Raw genomic sequence first — 27,311 nt, 5'->3', positions numbered from 1 at the left:
ATTTCGGTTGATGTAATCTGTGACCTTCTTCATTTTCACATTTCGGTTGATGTAACCTGTGACCTTCTTCATTTTCACATTTCGGTTGATGTAACCTGTGACCTTCTTCATTTTCACATTTCGGTTGATGTAACCTGTGACCTTCTTCATTTTCACATTTCGGTTGATGTAACCTCTGACCTTCTTCATTTTCACATTTCGGTTGATGTAACCTGTGACCTTCTTCATTTTCACATTTCGGTTGATGTAATCTGTGACCTTCTTCATTTTCACATTTCGGTTGATGTAACCTGTGACCTTCTTCATTTTCACATTTCGGTTGATGTAACCTCTGACCTTCTTCATTTTCACATTTCGGTTGATGTAACCTGTGACCTTCTTCATTTTCACATTTCGGTTGATGTAACCTCTGACCTTCTTCATTTTCACATTTCGGTTGATGTAACCTGTGACCTTCTCCATTTTCACATTTCGGTTGATGTAACCTGTGACCTTCTTCATTTTCACATTTCGGTTGATGTAACCTGTGACCTTCTTCATTTTCACATTTCGGTTGATGTAACCTGTGACCTTCTTCATTTTCACATTTCGGTTGATGTAATCTGTGACCTTCTTCATTTTCACATTTCGGTTGATGTAACCTGTGACCTTCTTCATTTTCACATTTCGGTTGATGTAATCTGTGACCTTCTTCATTTTCACATTTCGGTTGATGTAACCTGTGACCTTCTTCATTTTCACATTTCGGTTGATGTAATCTGTGACCTTCTTCATTTTCACATTTCGGTTGATGTAATCTGTGACCTTCTTCATTTTCACATTTCGGTTGATGTAACCTCTGACCTTCTTCATTTTCACATTTCGGTTGATGTAACCTCTGACCTTCTTCATTTTCACATTTCGGTTGATGTAACCTGTGACCTCCTTGGGAATGTTCCTGTCGAACCTTGGAATGTGCACAGAATTTCAAACATAACCCTTTATTTACTCATGTGAGTAGCATGATATGAATAAAATAGGTAAAATACAATGAAACACTGAAAATGTTTCTGAATTTTTTGACATTGAACTTGCAAACGACCATATGCTATGTATTATTTGGATTATTCCGACGACTGCTCTTGTGTTGAGTTTTATTTTTATACTAGAGGCGAGTACCCGGCATTGCCCGGATGGAAGATATTGGCACAAGGACAAAGCGATGTTAAAAATGGCGACCACATGGTTAAAATAAATAAATCAAAAAAAAAAAAAAAGATAGAGAGAGAGGTGGATAATTAGTTTTCCACGCTAACCATTAGGCCAAAGGAGATAGTGAATTCAATGAGTTCGTAATTAACTTTTGCCTGGGTGGAGGATATTCGCACAAGGACAAAATAAAAAAAAAAGGTACAGAGAGAGGTGGGATCGAACTTGAAAACGTTGAGTGATTAGTCTTCCTTCCATTACGCCAAAGAAGACAGTGATTTCAATGAGTTGAGAATTAACTTAAGAATCATAGGAGTTGCCACGCATGCGCAGAAATGAACGTTGCTTTTAAACCTGGTAAGGAATTCATTTGCTTCCCCACGAAAGCAAATTAGACACAAGGTCATTTTTAATATGAGAGAAAACCTGCTCCTCCTAAAAGGGGGGGGGGCACTCTGGCAGTATCCAAATAAATAGTAATTGTCTCAATATGAAGGGTTTTCCCTACATTGACAAAGGACCAATTACTTAAGTGAAGCATCAAAACAGCTGGCCGAGGGCCAGTTAAGCTTCTAGCTTTCTGTGGTTTGTGTTTGAATAGTTTCGCTTTATACAAAAAATCCAAACAAACACTCGAGACGACAGCACGGTAGGAATTTTGTTGAACTCTGTCAAAAAAAAAAAAAAAGATAGAGACAATGTCCGTTAGTGAATGCAAAATATTACGATCTGGGAAGTATGTGGAAACTTCTCGTGGAATCTAACCAACACGAGAACCCCAATTTGAAAAGCCTTTGGCAGACATACACAAATCCTTTTATTTATTTATTTTTTTTTTTTAAACACAGGAATCACCAATTATGAAGGCCCGGAGGCCACTCAAGGATAAGGGTTAATGGGTATACATTAGTCAATGTGATTATAGCGTAGTAAACATAATTAGTGGGAATTTTTTAAATTGGATTACTTAGGGGGACGGTTCATCAAGAACTTGTTTACATTGAACTTGAAGACAATCAGATTGTAGTCAGCTGGAAAGCTTGCCTTCTATATATTAAATTTCAGTAGATGAATGAAGTGCCTTCAATAAGTTTCCAGACATTTTTGTATGAGCACTTTAATTTATAGTACACTCATGAAACTCTAGTCATAACAACAACCTCTAAGGTTTCCCTTGAGCTTAGGGAATAACCAAAAATAGGGAGGATAAGGAACCGTCTTAGTGCCCATCTTAGTTAAATAGTCTGTGATAAGGATGGAGTTGTGGATGGGTGCATTCGTGCAAATCTTCCACATTTTCAGTTCCTCGCAAATAATTGTGTGTACAGTTATCCACACTGACATCAAACTGTGCACTGATTGTCTCTATAATCCCACTACGGTTCTTATCCGTGAAATTCCTTATTTGGCCAATTCACTCTGGTGTTCTGACTTCTTTACCTCTCACAGACTTCCTACCTTCCTTGAATCTCTTATACCACTAAAAAACTAATGCTCAATTTATGCAAGATAGTCCAAAAATAGTCTAAAGTATTCCATAAGTTTCTGTGGCATTTTTTCTAAGTTTAAAACAGAATTTTATTGCATATCGTTCTTCTAAAGTGTTCTCAAATCCAGGTTGAATTTTTGAAATTCACCAGCTGTAACAATCAGGCTTTAGTAGAGTGTATTCCAATTCCTACTGTAGCTGTTCATTTGAACATGAAATCATAAAAATTGGTCAGTCATCTAATATGATGTATAACAATAACATTGAATTTTCAAAAGTTTATGACAATTTTAAATGTCTACAAAAATGTCTGGAAACGTATTGAAGGTACCTCATAACCTCTTCTTTAGATATATCTGCATCTTGTCAAACTCAGGAATCTTTGTGTCATACAGTAGAACACCTCTGTTGTTGACATACATACATACATACATACATTTAATCAGACAGGTAAGATTTATATTATAGATGTCAGACATCAAAATATCAATATGTTGACTTTGTTATGACTTAAATTCTGTATTACGAGGGGGTGTTCCAAAAGTAATGCCTCCTATTTTTTTTCATTCTGTCTAAATGGATCAGAGGGAATTGCAAATTGCACTGTTATGATGACTGAACTTACGTGAGACATCATGGATGTGCATCAAAAACAGATGTATCATTGAATTCCTGGCAAAAGTACATTGAGAAGGGTGATGACTATGTAGAAAAGTAAATTCTGTAGCAAAAAGATCACTAGTTCTAATGGTACCTCTCTCATCTTCATAGTTCTTCAAAATATTTAGTAAAAAAAAAAAATAGGAGGCTTTACTTTTGGAACGACCCTCGTAGTTATCTCTCGCTCTAATCTAAAGAAAAAAAAAACAAAAGAATTTCCGTTCTTACACATTATAATTTCATGTTTGGTTTGATATAAAGCACGGAGTTCAGACCGCAGTAAAAAAAAAAAAAAAAAGTCTGAATTCTGAATCATCTGCCGGAAGATAATCATGGAACGGTAGAGGAGAATCTTCTCTATTGTTCGAAATCAATACAAAAATCAATATTCCCAAGGTTCATTAGAAATGATACGTAAAAAAAAAAAAAAAAAAAAAAAAGAAAAAAGTTTTATACATTCTTTTTTGTAGGATTTTCGATTTGTTACAAAACATAATCAGCATCAAAACACACTGACATGTGACCTCTTAACCTTTAGGTCAAGAGGTCACGTCTACAGGGTGGAACAATAAACGTGTCACGTTAAAGAAAATGGCACTTCAGCTTTATTTAAAAAGTTTTATAAAAAAAAATCAATTCAGGTAACTTGATTATGTAGTGGAGCTGACATCTATTCAATGTAGCTGCCTTCAGCCTCAATCACCGCCTTGATACGGGTCTGGAACTGGGAGCATACCCTTTGCACAAGGAGAGGGAGGATCTCAGCGAATACTTGGTGGACACTAGTGATCAGTTGGCTTTGGTGTTGTGGGAGGTCGTGTTGTGGATGTTCTCGACGTATAACCAAACGAAGCAGTTCAGCAGATTCAGGAGAGGAGAGGGGCAGTGAGAGAAGGGTACACAGTTGTAACACTCCTTCTGAAGCTAAACCTAGGTTTCTTTGGACTTGTGGTCCGATGTCGATTCCTGCTGCCACACGCAGGGTCTGCCAATGACCACCTGATTTTCAAGCCAGCTTTGAAGGTGGCATGACGTGACCCTCACTTTAAACCACACCAAAGACCATCCCTGTTATTTGTGGTAATCCAGCCATGCATTTTGAGGGTGCTGGCGATGGTCCTGTTGTCATCACTTGGATCAGTAGAGAGCATGAGTTGTACAGTGGCGCATCTCCGATCTCGCTCTTTGAACATTATGTCACTTTCAGACATGATAGGAAGCTCCTATAGCTCTTGGGATTTGTACACAGCTGGCCAACTAGTAGATGGTCCGCAACAAAAAAAGAAAACCGGTTTTCATCCAAAGGAAATGGAATCATGTCATCTTTTCTAGGGCGACAATTTTATCGTTCCACTATAGAAAACCATATTAGGATGGTTTTTGTTTTTTAAAAAAAGTAAGCTATTTATTATACATATTATAGAAATAACTTAGAATATCTTGTCAGCAATTTCAGAACAACTATCTATCATAATAAGAAAAATACAAATTCAGATCTTGTAATGTAAAATGTATATTTCAAGAATAAATAGTGTATAGATATAGACATAATATGGTTCATAGATATAAACAGCAATGAAGGTAATAAGCAAAGAATGAAATACATAGAACAAAAAAGGTGTAACACTAATAATTACTTCTTTCAATATTTTGTTTCATTTATGAAACTTTGTCCAGAACACATTAATTCAACAGAGTATGAGCATACATACATAAAATTAGAAGTAGCGGTAGCAGAAAAGAATGTCTAAGTGTGGGACAAAGGTTGACTAATCTGTCTCTCTGTGGAAGGTCAATTCCCTGCAAAGAAAACTATTTATGAAAACCTACAGTGAACGTCTCCTTCTGTCTTTTCATAAAAACAAGCTTGTTTCTATAGCTGCCTCTAAACAGATGAAGTGAGAATAAGAGGTCACAAATAAACACTGCACAAATGTACAAAAATTTTCAGTTCTTATTGAAAATGTAACAATGAAGTACTTGTATGGCTATACCTTTCACAGAATTTAACGAGACTTTTAGAAAAAGATTTTTTTATTTAATAACGAGTTAACACTAATTAAGGCCAAAAGCTCCTTAAGGATAAACGAGTTTATTTAGATTCATTTTACTTACCTCTTGTAAGCAAGTGATCACTTTTTCCATATACGATTTCTGGCAAGCGTACGGTTCGAATGGAAATTCAACCGTCACACCTTTCATTTGCAATTGTGGCATGATTTCAATATGAAGTGATTAATTCAAATGTTGTAATCTGAAGAAAAAAATATAAAAAACAAACAATTATCTCTGAAACTGAGGCGATCATATTTAAATTTCTGATAAAATTTCTGTATCGGAATTATTAACATATTTTATTTTGCTTTTTTATACACAGACTTAAGTTTTTGCTTTATCTGATAAAATTGCAATTGGATTTTATGGAATGACTAGCAGGCTACCCAGCATTGCCCAGTTGTAAAGTATGCAGAAATATTTTAATTCATGCTGAAACTGAGACATGTACATGCGAGTATTATGGGTTTTTTTTTTTAAAACAGTTCAATTCTTGTTAGTAAAAAATAAAAATACTTGAGCTGAAATCAAAACCAAAACAAAGACAGTGAGTCAAGCACAATAACCATTAGGCCAGCTTAAAATAATCTTTAAAAGGTGTTTTCAAACCTACTTATTCTTAACGAATGTGTCACATGAATGATTCATGCATGCGCATTCGTGAAACAGTTGTCAAGTAGATAAAAATCTGATGACTCCCCAAATACCAAATTTTTTGTGTTGACTCTTTAGCAGCCCTTTTTTTTCCAGATGAAAACTGGTTAAAAAAATTTTCCACATGTCTGAAGATCAAAAATTTGTTGAGCATACAGGTTGAGAATTGTCCTCGCACACATTCTCACTTTTATAGACATCATGAACCCACTTTTTTAAAATTAAATATTAATGGTTGAAAAAAAAAATGTTCAAGTTTTAATGAATTTATTAATTCATAAAAACTTTAACATTTTAATTTTTAATAAAAGTTAATGAAATCTTCATATATAAATAAAATATTCTAAAGTTGTAAAAAAATATAAAGGATTTTAATTATTTTTTTGATCAGAAAATTAGAATTTCTCATTAAAAGTAGCCCATATGAATAGTAATACCAATCATGGTTTTGAAAATTTGCAGTAAAAATATATTGTCATGCACCAAAGACAATAATTCCATTCAGTAAGGTGCGCATATCCGCAGTATCTTTCATTTTTTTTTTTTTTTTTTTTTTTTAATTTCAAAGATAACTCGACCCAACTAATTATGCAGTTTTAGTTGAATCTCTGAAACTTTATAAATATTACTTTTCTAAAACGAAGCTAAAACAAAGCCTTCATTCCAACAACCATGATCGGGTAAAAGTCTTAAATAATTCATAATTGTATTCTTAGCATCACCCACACTGAGGATCGAACTTTCAGCCCTCAGAAGAAGCTCACTTACCTAATAGTTTATTTGTTACGTCACGGGTCCATGCAGACAATTCTAGTATAAATTTTAGAAGCCTTAAAACCTATTCTTTTTATTGGCACAATCTTACTATTTATTACTAGGGCTATGACAACAGCATATTTTTTCATTGTTTTGACTCTCGAGTATATATCTAATTCAGTTAAGCACAATTAATCAACTGAGGATCACATCACTCTACATAAAAACATAAGATATTAACGGATACACACTCGAAAGTCAAAACAATGAAAAGAATATGCTGTTGTCATAGTCTTACATATTACTACAGATTAATATATATAATAGTGACCATATCTGCTATTTATAATTAACTAGCGAGGTTACCCGGCGTTGCCCAAGTGTGGAGAGGTTTTATAGTAAGGATATTGAGCAATGGAGCCCTTAAAAAACAGTTAAAAATTAACAAACCCCCTAAATAAATGAAAATAGCAGCGAGTACCCACGCAAGCGAAAAAAAAACAAAATTAGCTGCAGTAGCCAGGCTCGAACCTGTAGTGCAAAGAAGGAAAAGAAGGTGGAAAAAAGCCAACTGTTTAGCCCCTGCGCCCACCGCGACAAACGACATCGGTGGGTTTCGAAATAAGGCTAGTCATTCCAAGGCATATGATGACTTTGCAAAAATGTCAACGAAAAAAGTGACCCCCTCCTTGTAAAAAATGGCCACGTTGATGGTGAACGAATTTGGCCAAGTTTGGGATATTTGTCGGCCAAAAGGCTGAGCTTTCAAACGATACCAATTTTGCCAGTGTTGGTCACATGTGTCGAAAGTTTTAGTGAGACAAACTTATACACACGCTAACAGACATTTGAGATATTATGTGTGTCTAGTCTCTCTTAAAAACAACCTCCCCTTCAAGAATGATCATAAAATGTTTTCAGTCGATATTTATTCAATAATGGACCAATTTTCCGACCTAGCAAAATATGGACGAGTTTTCCTAAATTCGTTATTACTTAGGTGTCATTCATTTTAGTTATCTTCTCAGTGAGACTGATTGAGACACAAGGTTGGTTTATAATGTACAGACTCCAGCTCTCCAAGAAGGGTCATTCTAAATTGGGATAAAATTAAAAATTGTCTTAATCTAGAAGGATTTCTTTTTCACTAACTGAGGACAGAAAAAATAACATGTAGTATCAGAACAGGTACTACACTTTGAATTATTTATTTGCTAAAAATATAACAAGTTTCTCACACTTTTGAAGTGTGATAAAATGGGGATCGTTGATTCTCCTATATCTTACACTATCTATATTATTCTTAGCTAGAATCATTTTACTCACCACAATACCACATTTACTCTTATTCAAAATAGCGTCAATATGTTGAATATATATATATTTATTTCATTAAATATTAATACGTTTTTAATTAAAATATATTTTCCATAAATCTCAGCAAATTGTCTGCCAATAATAAATTTATTCAGTGTTAGAAATCTAATCAATAAAACTTCATACAAAAATATCTGTTTGCCCCCCCCCCCCACACACACACACTTTCACAAAAAAATCTATAGGGTTAAAAAAAAAAAAAAACTTAACAGTTTTAGGTCAAATTTTCCGACATTGTTAAAAATGCATAAGTTTCCATCACATAAAAAGAATTTATGATGTATTTATGTGCATATAAATTATTGGTGAGATACAAATAAAAAATGAACATGTCTGTTATTTATAGATTTTGTTTCACAAAATTATTAAAGAGAAAGAAAAAACAGACGTTTGTTGATGTTTAAAAAATAAATTTGGTAAATTTATATCTTAAACACATTGTTATCTGCAATAAGTAAAGCTCCAAGTATCGAAATATCTTCTTAAACAGACTTAAATCGACGCCATTTAATGAACTCATTCGATAGTTGTGTTTTTCCAGACGCTTTTGTTATTAGAATGGAATCGGTAATTGTGTTGGAGTCAGGAAAAATTTTGGAATCGTCCCATCACTAACTATAATACTTGACTTTTTCACTTTGAACTCAAATTCAAGCCATTATCACTGCACAAGCAGTAAGGCCAGGCATATAAAATCAAGAGTAGGTTCTTTGATATGAAATTAAATGAATGTTTCTGTTTAGAGCAAATTGAAGCATGATACTTAACTTTTGTATTTTAAAATTTAATTCAACAGTAGGTTTTTTGCAATGTAAACTACAATGTATTGTGGACTAAGTCACTGTGGAGAGGTATGTGAAGATTCCTCTAGGTCCATTGCAATGGGTCCCCAACTAGAGCAGGCAATCAATCGATTGGATTGAAAAATGAGTTATTTTACCAATTTCGATGACAAATATATGGGAGTATGAAACATTCGTTGATCATCATTCAATCCCGGCCAAGGTCGGGTCTTCCTGCTAGTCAATTCATAAAACATATGTGATGGTGTAGGTAGTAACTCAAAAGCTTGACTGATTCCAATTCCCAAAATTTTAAAATTAGATTTCTAAAGCAATACATTAGTTCTGACTGGCAACATATTTCTTGCTGTAAGGAAGCGATTTCTCAGTTAAAATAAATGGATAATTTAATGACACCGGTTCCAGTGAGAAATCTATCAAACTTGACTATCCAACAGGGAAATGACGACTTGCGTCTTCCATCTGCTTTCATCACATTTTTCCTTTCGGTTGCGTTGGAAGAGTTAACGGTGTCATCAAAAAACGAGCCAAAAATCGAGAACTAATCTCCTAGTTCTATTCATTATCAAAGAAACTAGAAAATTGGTTCTCAGTTTTCAAGCTTTAAAATGAAGAATTTCAGTTCAGAATTCGGGATTCAATTTGCTTTTATTTCAGTTACGACAGATAAAAGAGGTCGATAAGTTTGAATTGAAATATTTGCACCTATCTTCTAAGACAGTGGTTCCCAACTACCGTGGCCCATTGGTGTGCTGCAAAACGATTACTAGTTTGCCTCAAATAGATTATAATGGAAGTCAAGTTTTTATAGATAAAAAAATTTTCATACCGTTATAAACGGAATTGTTTGTATTAATGAATACTAACTCACACATTATTATTTAGGTTATATTATTTATATTTAAATATTTAAAAAATAAAATGCATAATAAATCGTTTGTTTATATTTTGAATTTTCCATAAGAATAAACATTAATAAGCATTTTTAAATATTCATTTTTTTTGGTGATAGATGTGTCGCAGAAATTTAAAGAGCTCAATAGTGTGCAACCATGTAAGAAAGTTTGGAAACCACTGTTCTAACATATAAAATTATCTAGTCAGATTTTCAAAGTCAGGCCCAAATAGCATTTAAGCTGACAAAGAAAACTTTGCTTTTAACTAGCCAATTTTCATTTATTATATGGTGTTACTAGCAATACGATAACATTCTTTGCTACAATTAATTTTTTAAATTACTTAATCCAGCCCAGAGGACTACTAATATGAAACAGTTTTTAAATAATCACCTAAAAATAATAATCAGCATTGCGAATAACTCGGATTAAAAAATATAAGACAACTTATCTACAAATATGTAAATAAATAAAAATTAAAAACTAAAATGACTTCATTAAACACTGTAAGTACAGCTAGTTAAATCATAAAAAGGGGATCATGTATGTGTCTATCTATGTAACTTGCTTGTACTTGTGATGTTATTCAACCGGGGTGGATAAGTGTGCTGCGGAAATTTAAAGAATTCAATAGTGTGCTGCCATATAAAAAAGTTTGAACTGATGTAGAATCAACACTATCTCTCTGCATCTCCTCTTCTTCGATTGTGTGTGTGTGTGTGTGTGTGTGTGTGTGTGTGAGTGTGTGTGTGTGTGTGTGTGAGTGTGTGTGTGTGTGTGTGGCGCTCAGAATGCTCTACCATTACTAGGATATAAAAGGGCAACTATTAGGGAACACTATGTAGGGAGTTGAGCAGCAAGATGTCTGTTCACATTGCATCTAAATTTCTGCATGTTAGTTAGGGAAGCAGAAAACGAAAAGAAATTCCACAGTCTCGTAGTTGATGAGAAGAAACTAACACAATGGAAGGCTTTCCAGTATCTAGCAACTTCTACAGTGAAAGGGTTGGATTTTGCTGCTTGTACTCCAATCCCACCGCTGGAAGATGTGACACAAGGTCAGAAGGTGGAAGAGAATAAAGCCAGCATCCTTGAAAAAGAAACACTTTGACCTATCAAAAATTGCCTGCGCAACCCCATCGGCATTCCCCAGTAGGGGCACCTTAGGCAGTAAGCAATAAACTTACTTCACCCGAAAGATGGAAGGCAACGGCCTACGAGGATGAGCCTCCTAGAACTGCACAGGACACCAGTAGTACGTAAGTCAACAGGGAAAGAAAAATGGCATATGCTCTGTTGGCTTTGGAGCTGAAGTAATTCTCGGGAACACAAATGTAACAAGTTTGTCGGAACACATTCCATTTTGGAGGAAGAAAAGTCCATCACATTTTACTGTTGCAGGAGAGGAAAATAAAACCCAAGTTTTATTTTGAATCAGATTACTGGCGTTAACATCTGCTCTGATCGCAGACTTTTCTCTTTCACTTGTTAATAATTCACTGCCTATGTTAAAATGATTTATGAACTAGCCCTGAAAATGTTAGTTAATTTTCGCAGTCAGCATACAAGAGCCAATGCAAACCCTGTAGAATGTAAATTACTGTTTATCATGTGCTCAGGCAAGTTTAGATAAACACAAGATACTTGGCCGCAGACTTGGTAAATGAATCAGGAGAAATGGAGGAATAGAAAATCAACAAAAAAAAAAACTGAAGAGAAAGAGAGAAATCTTTCAAACAGTTGGCAAAAAGATGGTGCAGCGTTCTGGTTTTAGTAGCACTTACACAAGTAAAATTGGCATCGGCTCAAATTTCAAAACCAGGAAATCCTGAAGCAAGTCTTTTCGCCTTCTAATTGGTAAACTTCAAATTGGTAGACATCAATAACAGTGCATGTGTGTACAAGGTCATGGCTAACGTTCATCACATGATTCAGTAATAGCTACATATGGCATAACCGTGTTGACATATTGGTTCTCGTTAGATCATCGAAGTTAAACATTGAATCTGGTCAGTACCAGATGGGTGATCATTTGGGAATACCAGGCGCTGTATGCAGGAGGACGTCAACACTTCTCTGCAAGAACTGCAAAAAGCTAGGATATACATGCGACTGGGAACCGTTTGTGAATTACCTTGACATTTCCTCCTTCAAAGGAAACCGGTTCAACCTGCCTCGAGTGAATGCCGCTGGCATGACATGACAATAAAACTGGCTGAGTTGATCTTCAGAAAAACTTAAAACCTGAGAGTTTCTCCTGTTTATCATATTAATAATTTTATGGCACTCTATTCTCTTCTTTACTGATGTCAAAATACAAAAAACTCATCCCTATATATAATAAAAGAGGCACAGTTTTTCCCTTTCTGGACCAAAATACCATAGGTTTACAACAACAGATGGTACATACAAATTTATTAGGTTTAAACTATTAGCCATTATCTTATTTAACTATTGAACGACATTTTAGACACAGTAATTCGTAATATTAAAATATTACATTTATTCTTAGGAGTGAGATCATCACGATCACAAAGATATACAATGGAAGTAGCTGTCATTTTTCCCCTCAAAAAAAAGGTACTATTCCTACTACCATTCGCCACCGTGAGGTTTTCTGCATTAGGGTCATATATGGAGTTTCGCCCTAGTTTTGTGGCTCTTATTCTTATGCACACACCATACACCATAATCTTTTATTTTCTCTATCCAAAAAAATAATGATTCCTCCCTCCTCGCATTTCACAAAATCTCATTAGCTGACAAATTTATATTCTGTCCTTCTGGAACGAACGAAACCTCATTCAAAAAAGAACATTCCAGAGATTACAACAAACACGGCTTCCCAGAAACTCAAAAAACATGAACGAAATTTATTTTTATTATTACCAGAAAGGATATACTTCCCCAGACATTACTATAGTAAGAGTGGATTAATATTTCCTTGCCTTATTACTAAACTACCATTGTCAATTTTTTTTTTTTTCTTTTTCACTTTTTTCTATATAAAAATACAATGTTGCTTTCATGACAAAATTGTTTATCAAAATTATATTTTCTTACGCAGACTTTTTAATAAATGTTTTTACAATTATATATATTTATACTTTTGTATACAATAAATGTTTTTACAGTTATATATATTTATACTTTTGTATACAATAAATGTTTTTACAGTTATATATATTTATACTTTTGTATACAATAAATGTTTTTACAATTATATATATTTATACTTTTGTATACAATATATGTTTTTACAATTATATATATTTATACTTTTGTATACAATAAATGTTTTTACAATTATATATATTTATACTTTTGTATACAATAAATGTTTTTACAATTATATATATTTATACTTTTGTATACAATAAATGTTTTTACAATTATATATATTTATACTTTTGTATACAATAAATGTTTTTACAGTTATATATATATTTATACTTTTGTATACAATAAATGTTTTTACAATTATATATATTTATACATTTGTATACAATAAATGTTATTACAATTATATATATTTATACTTTTGTATACAATAAATGTTTTTACAATTATATATATTTATACTTTTGTATACAATAAATGTTTTTACAATTATATATATTTATACTTTTGTATACAATAAATGTTTTTACAATTATATATATTTATACTTTTGTATACGATAAATGTTTTTACAATTATATATATTTATACTTTTGTATACAAAAATGTTTTTACAATTATATATATTTATACATTTGTATACAATAAATGTTTTTACAATTATATATATTTATACTTTTGTATACAATAAATGTTTTTACAATTATATATTTATACTTTTGTATACAATAAATGTTTTTACATTTATATATATTTATACTTTTGTATACAATAAATGTTTTTACAGTTATATATATTTATACTTTTGTATACAATAAATGTTTTTACAGTTATATATATTTATACTTTTGTATGCAATAAATGTTTTTACAATTATATATTTATACTTTTGTATACAATAAATGTTTTGGTTTACAAATACCTTCTGTTCGGGGGGGGGACAGTGGTTTATTATTTATCTGTCGTGTTATTTGACCAAGAAGAAATCCGAGTTTTCTTTTTCTTTTTTTTTTTTGCATTTCATTATTTACTTCAGTTACAGTGAAAGACACTCATAACCAAAGAATTCATAATCATATTTTATTTTCATAAGATAACAATATAGTAATTCGTTTTTACTAAAATATCATTTTGGACACACGAGATAAAACAATCGTTTCCTTTTGTTTTCTTTTTATTAAAAATGTTTCACTCCCTTTAAAATGGGTAAAATTTAATCATGCTATCATTTCAAATGTGATTTTTTGGGCGTTTTGTTTGTGTATGGAAATTTATTTACGTATTTTCTTATGACCTGCATAGTATAAACACATCCAACCTCCCCATGTTAAGAATGTCTTTCGGAATAAACACCTCAACTTCCTCATGTTAAGAATGTCTTTCGGAATAAACACCTCAACTTCCTCATGTTAAGAATGTCTTTCGGAATAAACACCTCAACTTCCTCATGTTAAGAATGGCTTTCGGAATAGACACCTCAACTTCCTCATGTTAAGAATGTCTTTCGGAATAAACACCTCAACTTCCCCATGTTAAGAATGTCTTTCGGAATAAACACCTCAACTTCCTCATGTTAAGAATGTCTTTCGGAATAGACACCTCAACTTCCTCATGTTAAGAATGTCTTTCGGAATAAACACCTCAACTTCCTCATGTTAAGAATGGCTTTCGGAATAAACACCTCAACTTCCTCATGTTAAGAATGTCTTTCGGAATAAACACCTCAACTTCCCCATGTTAAGAATGTCTTTCGGAATAAACACCTCAACTTCCCCATGTTAAGAATGGCTTTCGGAATAGACACCTCAACTTCCTCATGTTAAGAATGGCTTTCGGAATAGACACCTCAACTTCCTCATGTTAAGAATGTCTTTCGGAATAAACACCTCAACTTCCTCATGTTAAGAATGTCTTTCGGAATAAACACCTCAACTTCCTCATGTTAAGAATGTCTTTCGGAATAGACACCTCAACTTCCTCATGTTAAGAATGTCTTTCGGAATAGACACCTCAACTTCCTCATGTTAAGAATGTCTTTCGGAATAAACACCTCAACTTCCTCATGTTAAGAATGTCTTTCGGAATAAACACCTCAACTTCCTCATGTTAAGAATGGCTTTCGGAATAAACACCTCAACTTCCCCATGTTAAGAATGGCTTTCGGAATAAACACCTCAACTTCCCCATGTTAAGAATGTCTTTCGGAATAAACACCTCAACTTCCTCATGTTAAGAATGTCTTTCGGAATAGACACCTCAACTTCCTCATGTTAAGAATGTCTTTCGGAATAAACACCTCAACTTCCTCATGTTAAGAATGGCTTTCGGAATAAACACCTCAACTTCCTCATGTTAAGAATGGCTTTCGGAATAAACACCTCAACTTCCCCATGTTAAGAATGTCTTTCGGAATAAACACCTCAACTTCCTCATGTTAAGAATGTCTTTCGGAATAAACACCTCAACTTCCCCATGTTAAGAATGGCTTTCGGAATAGACACCTCAACTTCCCCATGTTAAGAATGTCTTTCGGAATAAACACCTCAACTTCCTCATGTTAAGAATGTCTTTCGGAATAAACACCTCAACTTCCTCATGTTAAGAATGTCTTTCGGAATATACACCTCAACTTCCTCATGTTAAGAATGTCTTTCGGAATAGACACCTCAACTTCCTCATGTTAAGAATGTCTTTCGGAATAAACACCTCAACTTCCTCATGTTAAGAATGTCTTTCGGAATAAACACCTCAACTTCCTCATGTTAAGAATGTCTTTCGGAATAAACACCTCAACTTCCTCATGTTAAGAATGTCTTTCGGAATAAACACCTCAACTTCCTCATGTTAAGAATGTCTTTCGGAATAAACACCTCAACTTCCTCATGTTAAGAATGGCTTTCGGAATAGACACCTCAACTTCCTCATGTTAAGAATGTCTTTCGGAATAAACACCTCAACTTCCTCATGTTAAGAATGTCTTTCGGAATAAACACCTCAACTTCCTCATGTTAAGAATGGCTTTCGGAATAAACACCTCAACTTCCCCATGTTAAGAATGGCTTTCAGAATAAACACCTCAACTTCCCCATGTTAAGAATGTCTTTCGGAATAAACACCTCAACTTCCTCATGTTAAGAATGTCTTTCGGAATAGACACCTCAACTTCCTCATGTTAAGAATGTCTTTCGGAATAAACACCTCAACTTCCTCATGTTAAGAATGGCTTTCGGAATAAACACCTCAACTTCCTCATGTTAAGAATGTCTTTCGGAATAAACACCTCAACTTCCCCATGTTAAGAATGTCTTTCGGAATAAACACCTCAACTTCCTCATGTTAAGAATGGCTTTCGGAATAGACACCTCAACTTCCTCATGTTAAGAATGGCTTTCGGAATAGACACCTCAACTTCCTCATGTTAAGAATGTCTTTCGGAATAAACACCTCAACTTCCTCATGTTAAGAATGTCTTTCGGAATAAACACCTCAACTTCCTCATGTTAAGAATGTCTTTCGGAATAGACACCTCAACTTCCTCATGTTAAGAATGTCTTTCGGAATAGACACCTCAACTTCCTCATGTTAAGAATGTCTTTCGGAATAAACACCTCAACTTCCTCATGTTAAGAATGTCTTTCGGAATAAACACCTCAACTTCCTCATGTTAAGAATGGCTTTCGGAATAAACACCTCAACTTCCCCATGTTAAGAATGGCTTTCGGAATAAACACCTCAACTTCCCCATGTTAAGAATGTCTTTCGGAATAAACACCTCAACTTCCTCATGTTAAGAATGTCTTTCGGAATAGACACCTCAACTTCCTCATGTTAAGAATGTCTTTCGGAATAAACACCTCAACTTCCTCATGTTAAGAATGGCTTTCGGAATAAACACCTCAACTTCCTCATGTTAAGAATGGCTTTCGGAATAAACACCTCAACTTCCCCATGTTAAGAATGTCTTTCGGAATAAACACCTCAACTTCCCCATGTTAAGAATGTCTTTCGGAATAAACACCTCAACTTCCCCATGTTAAGAATGGCTTTCGGAATAGACACCTCAACTTCCCCATGTTAAGAATGTCTTTCGGAATAAACACCTCAACTTCCTCATGTTAAGAATGTCTTTCGGAATAAACACCTCAACTTCCTCATGTTAAGAATGTCTTTCGGAATATACACCTCAACTTCCTCATGTTAAGAATGTCTTTCGGAATAGACACCTCAACTTCCTCATGTTAAGAATGTCTTTCGGAATAAACACCTCAACTTCCTCATGTTAAGAATGTCTTTCGGAATAAACACCTCAACTTCCTCATGTTAAGAATGTCTTTCGGAATAAACACCTCAACTTCCTCATGTTAAGAATGTCTTTCGGAATAAACACCTCAACTTCCTCATGTTAAGAATGTCTTTCGGAATAAACACCTCAACTTCCTCATGTTAAGAATGTCTTTCGGAATAAACACCTCAACTTCCTCATGTTAAGAATGTCTTTCGGAATAGACACCTCAACTTCCTCATGTTAAGAATGTCTTTCGGAATAGACACCTCAACTTCCTCATGTTAAGAATGTCTTTCGGAATAGACACCTCAACTTCCTCATGTTAAGAATGGCTTTCGGAATAAACACCTCAACTTCCTCATGTTAAGAATGGCTTTCGGAATAAACACCTCAACTTCCTCATGTTAAGAATGTCTTTCGGAATAAACACCTCAACTTCCTCATGTTAAGAATGTCTTTCGGAATAAACACCTCAACTTCCTCATGTTAAGAATGTCTTTCGGAATAAACACCTCAACTTCCCCATGTTAAGAATGGCTTTCGGAATAAACACCTCAACTTCCCCATGTTAAGAATGGCTTTCGGAATAAACACCTCAACTTCCTCATGTTAAGAATGGCTTTCGGAATAAACACCTCAACTTCCTCATGTTAAGAATGTCTTTCGGAATAAACACCTCAACTTCCTCATGTTAAGAATGGCTTTCGGAATAAACACCTCAACTTCCTCATGTTAAGAATGTCTTTCGGAATAAACACCTCAACTTCCTCATGTTAAGAATGTCTTTCGGAATAAACACCTCAACTTCCCCATGTTAAAAATGGCTTTCGGAATAAACACCTCAACTTCCCCATGTTAAAAATGGCTTTCGGAATAAACACCTCAACTTCCTCATGTTAAGAATGTCTTTCGGAATAAACACCTCAACTTCCTCATGTTAAGAATGTCTTTCGGAATAAACACCTCAACTTCCTCATGTTAAGAATGTCTTTCGGAATAAACACCTCAACTTCCTCATGTTAAGAATGTCTTTCGGAATAAACACCTCAACTTCCTCATGTTAAGAATGTCTTTCGGAATAAACACCTCAACTTCCTCATGTTAAGAATGTCTTTCGGAATAAACACCTCAACTTCCTCATGTTAAGAATGTCTTTCGGAATAAACACCTCAACTTCCTCATGTTAAGAATGTCTTTCGGAATAAACACCTCAACTTCCTCATGTTAAGAATGGCTTTCGGAATAAACACCTCAACTTCCTCATGTTAAGAATGGCTTTCGGAATAAACACCTCAACTTCCTCATGTTAAGAATGGCTTTCGGAATAAACACCTCAACTTCCTCATGTTAAGAATGGCTTTCGGAATAAACACCTCAACTTCCTCATGTTAAGAATGGCTTTCGGAATAGACACCTCAACTTCCTCATGTTAAGAATGTCTTTCGGAATAGACACCTCAACTTCCTCATGTTAAGAATGTCTTTCGGAATAGACACCTCAACTTCCCCATGTTAAGAATGGCTTTCGGAATAAACACCTCAACTTCCTCATGTTAAGAATGTCTTTCGGAATAAACACCTCAACTTCCTCATGTTAAGAATGTCTTTCGGAATAAACACCTCAACTTCCTCATGTTAAGAATGGCTTTCGGAATAAACACCTCAACTTCCCCATGTTAAGAATGGCTTTCGGAATAAACACCTCAACTTCCCCATGTTAAGAATGGCTTTCGGAATAGACACCTCAACTTCCTCATGTTAAGAATGGCTTTTGGAATAAACACCTCAACTTCCTCATGTTAAGAATGGCTTTCGGAATAGACACCTCAACTTCCTCATGTTAAGAATGGCTTTCGGAATAAACACCTCAACTTCCTCATGTTAAGAATGGCTTTCGGAATAGACACCTCAACTTCCCCATGTTAAGAATGGCTTTCGGAATAAACACCTCAACTTCCTCATGTTAAGAATGGCTTTCGGAATAAACACCTCAACTTCCTCATGTTAAGAATGGCTTTCGGAATAAACACCTCAACTTCCTCATGTTAAGAATGGCTTTCGGAATAGACACCTCAACTTCCTCATGTTAAGAATGTCTTTCGGAATAAACACCTCAACTTCCTCATGTTAAGAATGTCTTTCGGAATAAACACCTCAACTTCCCCATGTTAAGAATGGCTTTCGGAATAAACACCTCAACTTCCCCATGTTAAGAATGGCTTTCGGAATAAACACCTCAACTTCCCCATGTTAAGAATGGCTTTCGGAATAAACACCTCAACTTCCCCATGTTAAGAATGGCTTTCGGAATAAACACCTCAACTTCCCCATGTTAAGAATGTCTTTCGGAATAAACACCTCAACTTCCCCATGTTAAGAATGGCTTTCGGAATAAACACCTCAACTTCCCCATGTTAAGAATGGCTTTCGGAATAAACACCTCAACTTCCTCATGTTAAGAATGTCTTTCGGAATAAACACCTCAACTTCCTCATGTTAAGAATGGCTTTCGGAATAGACACCTCAACTTCCCCATGTTAAGAATGGCTTTCGGAATAAACACCTCAACTTCCTCATGTTAAGAATGGCTTTCGGAATAAACACCTCAACTTCCTCATGTTAAGAATGTCTTTCGGAATAAACACCTCAACTTCCCCATGTTAAGAATGGCTTTCGGAATAAACACCTCAACTTCCCCATGTTAAGAATGTCTTTCGGAATAAACACCTCAACTTCCCCATGTTAAGAATGGCTTTCGGAATAAACACCTCAACTTCCCCATGTTAAGAATGGCTTTCGGAATAAACACCTCAACTTCCCCATGTTAAGAATGTCTTTCGGAATAAACACCTCAACTTCCCCATGTTAAGAATGGCTTTCGGAATAAACACCTCAACTTCCCCATGTTAAGAATGGCTTTCGGAATAAACACCTCAACTTCCCCATGTTAAGAATGGCTTTCGGAATAAACACCTCAACTTCCCCATGTTAAGAACGACTTTTGAGGTTGGGGGTGTTTATTCTGAAAGCCGTTCTTAACATGGGCAGATTTGGGTTGTTTATAATACTTTGGCACAATGATACTCTGCCCTTCCTTTTCTTTTTCCTTTTAAACTCTTTTTTCTTCTTCCAATTTTTACCGTCGTCTTACTCGCATTTCTTTTTGTGCACTAGGTATAATCCAGCAGTTTCCGTCATTCGCCGGGCGTTGCCCAGCGAGACTCACAGAAAAACGGGCTTTGGTACTGCAGAAGTACCAAAGTTTTAAAATTAGTACATGTGTTTTTTTTTATGATTTATAATTAAAAGCGGTGAACAATACAAAGCGGTGAACAATACAAAGTACAATTTTGGGTATTTGTACTTTGGTACTGTGCTGAAATAAGGTTTTTATTTACAACGCCATTTTAATATTGGGGAGGGTGTTTTGTCTATTAAAAAAAATAGCGTGAAACTTGAATTTAACCTGAAAACACTATAAATAGCATAAGCACCAAATTTTAAGGTAGATATTGATCTCGGATGCATATGATGGCAGAACGCAATATCATCTGTCATCATATACATCTGAGAAGGCTGAAGCACAGATTAGTTACAAAACAAGTTTATTTAATAATGAATAAATATCGAAAATTTCAGGAAAATATTACTATTTGATTTTTTTTTTTTAGATTTCTTAAACATGGGTACGTCTACAGCTTCAAAAACGTCACTACATAGGAACGTTGTTTTAAAGCGTCAATAATGTAAACATGATTTTTTTCTCGCATTTTCATTATTTTGTATGCTCTGAAATTTTTTTTTTAAATATTAGTTTATTTAAAGCTTCTTCTTTTAAATGGTAAAAAGGTTAGGACGATAATATTAAATTACACTTACATTAGGCACCGCCAAAACTGGGGGGGGGGGGGGCAGGTCAGTACTTTTTGACGGACCGTCTTTTTAAAAATCTACCAAAAATCAGGTAATTATCCGATCAATACGAAATTTTCAGCGATTATTAGGAGAAGAATGAGCTTTATAACAGTGTACTTATTTTTCATAAACGATATTTATATATATATTTTTTTTTGCTTACAACCCCCCCCCCCTGTTTTGAAGTGGGAACAAATATGCTTAAAATAATCATGTGAAACTGAACAAAACATATTGTGTTGTTGTAAGGGACAGAATTATAGATTAAAAAAAAAAAAAAAAAAATTGTTTGCATACCTTATTTTGACGTCGGAATATCAGAACTTCGATTGTGTTTAATTATCCCGCTTTTGAGTTTTGAAGTGTGAAATTCGGTGAATATGTTAAGTAAAATAATTAATTTAAGTTAAGCAAAACAAAAAAAAAATTTTTTTAATATTTATACGAAAAAAGCCATTTTAAAATTTTTGATAAATAAATTAACAATTTTTTTTTAGCGAGCCGAATAATGCATGACCATTATTAAACAGGGCATGCTTTGAATAATCGATGCAAAAAAAAAAAATTCGATAAATATTGTGCCCTTTGTGTTAAAAATAGCATCATTTTTTTCGATCTCGTTTGAAAACGTTTGCCGCCTTTCGACTACGGTGGACCAAACGCGCTGAAATAATTTTTTTTAAACTGCTTTAAATTGCCCCCCCCCCATTTTGGGGAGCCTGGCCCCCACACACATACACATTAAAAACCAAACTCATACAAATGGTCACCCATCTGGTACTGGCCAGCCTCAGCTTAATAATACATTGAAATTTTCGTCACTGAAAAATAAGTTTTTTTGGCCTGTTTGGTCTTCCATAGTTTTCTTATCATCAAAAGAAAACGTAAACAGAGTCGATCTGAATTCTACGTCAACGCGAAATATTTGGTTACCTATATGAATAAGTGGAATTATTTGAAATTCAGGTACTTATATTATAATATTTTTGCATATTCTCTTAGAAAATCATCCTAAATCTTAGACAATAAATAAATAAATTAATTATTTCAAAAACCCTTTTTTTTTAAATATTTAAGTACGTTTTTTGTGCAAGACAAAAAATGTCAATTGTTAACTTTTTGGGAAAATTTAACATTTAAAATTGAATTAAAAATAGTAGAAAAAGTTTTACATTATTCTGTTTTCTATATGATAAAATTCAGGGTTTTATCTTTCTAGAAAAAAAAAGTTACTCAGAAATAATGGATTTTAATAAATGTAATTTAGTTTTAAAAAACAACAACAACAACTTGATTTTGCGGCCATTTTTGGCGGTGCCTACTTACATGGTGTTATATACAGAGGAGGGATTAAGCTGAGGTACATATTATACACTATACACTTATTAAAAAAATAAAACAACTGATTAGGCTATTTTGGCAGTACAGACCCGTTTCTTTTCTTCAACCTTAGTACATTTAATATTTAACACATTGATTATTAAAAATAACATGTACGTTGACTTTTAACGTAGATATCGTTCTCGAAAATGAATATTGCAGGTGCTCTGTTTTATCATTAAATGTTATAAACATTGTCCAACAAAACTAAGCTGTTGGTTTAATTCTAAAGTAGATAAACTTCTGTTTACATCACGCGACTCATGGACGTGCACCGAACGAGTCACTTTCAGTGACTGTTTGTTCAAACAAGTTATTTCGGGGGGGGGGGGGCGTAACGTCGTACGTTACTCGTGGAGCAGTAGGTTAAAGTGTTTCTCTTCTTCACAACTCCTTCTCCAACTTTCACTTCACGTTTGATCCTGACTTCTGCAGATAATTTTTATATTTTTTCATTTTTTTTTTTTTTCACATAAAAAGGCTCCGATTACTTCTTTTCCATTAGTTTTTGGGAAACGCAAATAAATCTGAAACTAAAATATATTGTTTCTTCCTATTTCGCCATTGTTATTTAAATAAACCGTTCTGTTTATAATGTTTACCTTTACAGCTTAATTAAAATGGTCATTTTCTTAAATAGCGTTTACATTTATACTTGCTAACGTACAGGTGACTACAATAATTTAGTTCCATTTAAGGGACACGGAGTTCGATAGTTTTTTGCCACCATAACTTCAGTCTTGCCAACAAAAAATACCGTGCCCTGAACTTTACCCTGAAAAATACTCTGAACCTTCCAGCAAATTTTGTGACAACTCCACCCCTAAGCACAAAATGGGGCGTTTATTCTGAAAGCCATTTTTAACATTTGGGGGTTGGCCAGCAACAAAAACAACAGCCCTATTTTTAATATTTAAATGAGGGGAATGCTACCACCGAGCAACGCCGGCTAACGAGTCCTGCTAGTTTATATATATATATATATATATATATATATATATATATATATATATATATATATATATATTTTAATCACTTCTCTTATACTCTTTCCGAGAGTATGGATTCACATTTGTACACATATATTGAACCGACAATGGCACATAATAAAAGCTATATTCCTCCTATATCACAGAGATCACTTTAGTTCTCACATCCCCTTCTCAAGCAGTTTCAATATTTTACCATTCTCCTCTCACTGTAAAACTATTTCGCTCCTAATGTAATGTTGCTATCACTAGACGTCGTATCCCTATTATGTTACCTAGCATCTTCTCTCCTCTTCTGATGAGAAGCATTAGGCTTCAAAATACCGTAGTATAAAGAGTTTTTACTTATTCTACACCCCTTATTAATGTATCATCCTTATTTAATAAATGAACAAATCTGTATACATCAGTATATATTTTTATATCATTTTCTTATTTTATTGATACACTCTCTCTCTCTCTCTCTCTCTATATATATATATATATATATATATATATATATATATATATATATATATATATATCTCAGAATTATGAGGTGAATAGGAACACAGATTAATTTATCCTGTGGTATTGAGTCTTACAAAGTATTTTTAGAAAGTAATATTATGTAAGACAATCCCAGCCGAAAAAAGAATAGCTCAATATACTTGATAGAGCAAATGGAATTTATAGTTTGTTTTTTATTTGTTTAAATTTCATTCCAAAAACAGCATTTTTCATAACAGAAATTTATTGTTTGAATAAAGAATACCTGCCTGAAAATTGATGTTTTTTCTGAATGAAATTTAAAACAAACAACAACAAAAAAAAAAACTATATATATATATATATTATAAAACTCTGAACCGTGTGCCCTTACTAAGATCTTATCTTCGACTATCGGGCGATTTCATCTTTTAAAAAAAAAAAAAAGAGATGAGAGCTGGGCGTAGCTTAGAGAGGCTAAGGAATGAGGTTGGAAAGTTGTATGTTTTGGTTTTGATTCTAGCTGGTGACACCCAAGTCATAAATAATTTTCTTTCATTCATTTTTTTCCCTCCATTTTTCATTCATTTTTTTCACTCCATTTTTCATTCATTTTGATTAATTTCTCTTCCATTTCTCTTCATTCATTTGCCTTAATTCAATCTATTTTGTTTTTTCATTCATTCTTTTACCTTCATTTGCTTTCCTTCATTCTTTTATCATTACATCACTTTCATTTAATTTTTCTTTCACTTTTTATTCATTTCACTCCATTTGTTTTCATTCAATTTTAATTTATTCATCTTATAATATTTTGGGGTTCGCACTTGACATTTATAAAAAGGTTGTATTCAAATTGAATTATGTGTATGATATTGTGGTGTCTGATTTCAGCAGTAGAGACTACTATCACTGTTTGGTAAGGGGTATACGTTAGTGAATCCAAAGTGCTCAATATCTTGGATAGAGTAGATATGTTTATAGACTATGTTGCCCGGGGAAAAAGCAGAAAAACAGCATAAATGTGTTTTATCATTTTATGAAAGAAAATCTACTTGGCGTTGCCTTGGAGTTATAACAATATTAATACTGTATGCTATCTAGAAACCAGTATGTAGTAATAGAAGAGTACTCTATATCCTAAGTAGAGCCGGCCCTGTCGGTGGGGTATTAGAACACACCGACTGCCCCCCCCCCTGCAGAGGGTAAAAGTTCCTCAATGGGGGTCCTGGATATGACCTTAAACTATATCCAATGGTAAGGCCCCAGCTTGTGGGCTTTAGGGAGTGTGGAGCCACCCTTTAATTGCCATTTCCAACTATGGGTTGAATAGAAACCGATTTGAAAACAACAAATATATTCTATTAAAAATTTTTTCTTCAAAATCTTTGGATTCGGCATTAAATAACCCAAAAAGGGTTGATATGCCATAAAACAAAAACAACCAACCTAAGTAGAGCATGTGTTTTTAAATGAAGCATATCTTTTTCAAGAGTTGTGATTATGTAACATTTGTTCTGTGGTTATGATGCTTTACTCCCATGGATTATCAAAGTCTGGTTTTGGGGTCTAGAGAAGGGAGTAGATCAGTGTCTGTTTTTTGTCATATATCAAAAAAAAAAAAAAAAAAGAAAAAAAAAAAAGGAAAAAAAAAAAGAAAAAAAAATTACAAAAGAATTAAAATACAAAAATTAAAAAGGTTCATGAACCTTTTCAAATTTTGTATTTTGATTTTTCTTGCCCGATTAAATCAAATATGATTGAAACGGTATGCACATCGTAGCAAGATATGACTGTATTTACATAAAGAATAATAAAAAATATAATTTGCTCCTATTGATTGAGGACTATCAACGACCCTTGTTGAAATTCAATTATTCTTAATTTTTGGATATCTTTCTACCGTGAATACCAAACTACTCTGTCAATTTTTGGTCTACAGACTTTAAAATTGATATATAGGGTATTTGGATCTGTGGAACAAATTCGGTTTGGGTTTTAGTCAGCTGGGTTTTAGCTGCTAAAGGGTCAAAAATTGATAAAAATTTTGGTACTAAAACTTAATTTTTATCCTCGATACATACGCGAATATAGATTTATACCTTGAACTGGATTCATTTTTAAGCTTTGATATCCATACGTACTTAGCTTATATGGTAGTGAATAACGCAAGAGAGATTGGTTTTGGTTTTAGTTGATGGCATCAAGACATTTTTAACGCTTTTAGAATTACAACTATATATTGGGTACAATATAATAATCAATAGGGTATTGGCTCTATAATGATACATACAAAATCTGCATAAATCAAAATATCATATTTTATGACCCTGCAATGTTGGGCAGCCGGCTAGTATCCATATCTAACATCTTAGTCAATTTGAAATTCTAACTGAAGAGGAATACAAAAACAAAAATGCAATCATTTTTTTTTTTTTTTTCTTTGTGAATTTTGTATCTGCTTACGTTTACAAAATAATAAGCTTTCATTTTAATCTAAAACATTTCTTTGGATTAATCTACTTATTACACTTGTTTAATCGAACAAAATGATTTCAGATTATAAAATAATTTAATTAAAAAAAAAGTATGACGAGCAGATTAGTTAAAAGATTTTTCTGTATCTTAATTCTCATCGTGTGACCCCTTCTCGTGTGTCTGAGTATGTGTATTTTTTTTTTTTTTTTACAAGTGAGTCATCACTGATCAAGGCCTGAAGGCCACTCGAGGATAAAAGTTAATGAATCTGAGGTGAGTAAGACAACAGTGTAATGATAGGTAGTGGTGGTCAAATTTGTCATGAAGCAGCCATGATTCACGAGGTTTGGCATAGAAAGACAATGATGTTAATATTACTACTAATACTAAAAACAATAAACAAAAGTTTCACAACTACTGGATACAAAGGCACCAAATGAAATGGAGAGAAACAGCTATGAAGAAAAAAAAAGAAAAAATGTTTTATTCATATAAGAAAAAATAAAAAGGAAAATATCGAAGTAAGAATCCAAGATGGCAGAAAAAATATGCTTGTGTTCACACGAATCTATCTATAATACAACATCTTAATCGATGAAGTTTTTTTTTTTAACAAAAGTAATTACTTATTAAGGCATATTCAAGTTGGTTGGTTGGTTGTTTTTGTTTTATGGCATATCAACCCTTTTTAGGTTATTTAATGCCGAATCCAGTGATTTTGAAGATAAATTTTTTAATAGAATATATTTGTTTTTTTTAAGTGTTTCTATTTAACCAATAGTTGGGACCCTAACAGGTA

The 27,311-nt window shown here is 33.6% G+C and overlaps 1 protein-coding gene across 2 annotated transcripts in view; it reads right to left on the bottom strand.

The window, feature by feature from the left end:
* LOC145280058 (regulator of telomere elongation helicase 1-like) overlaps positions 1 to 27,311 on the bottom strand; it is a 1,039,981-nt gene that overhangs the window by 901,557 nt on the left and 111,113 nt on the right. For both annotated transcript variants that reach the window (XM_080131745.1, XM_080131746.1), the window contains exon 2: positions 5,453 to 5,591. In XM_080131745.1, the coding sequence (XP_079987871.1) occupies positions 5,453 to 5,554 (102 nt within the window). In that variant the 5' untranslated portion in view covers positions 5,555 to 5,591. The remainder of the gene's footprint in view (positions 1 to 5,452; positions 5,592 to 27,311) is intronic.

The sequence above is a fragment of the Euprymna scolopes genome, chromosome 7 (assembly GCF_053919585.1).
Source record: "Euprymna scolopes isolate OS-2025 chromosome 7, ASM5391958v1, whole genome shotgun sequence".
NCBI classification, from domain to species: domain Eukaryota; kingdom Metazoa; phylum Mollusca; class Cephalopoda; order Sepiida; family Sepiolidae; genus Euprymna; species Euprymna scolopes.
This window is presented reverse-complemented; position numbering and strand designations above follow the sequence as displayed.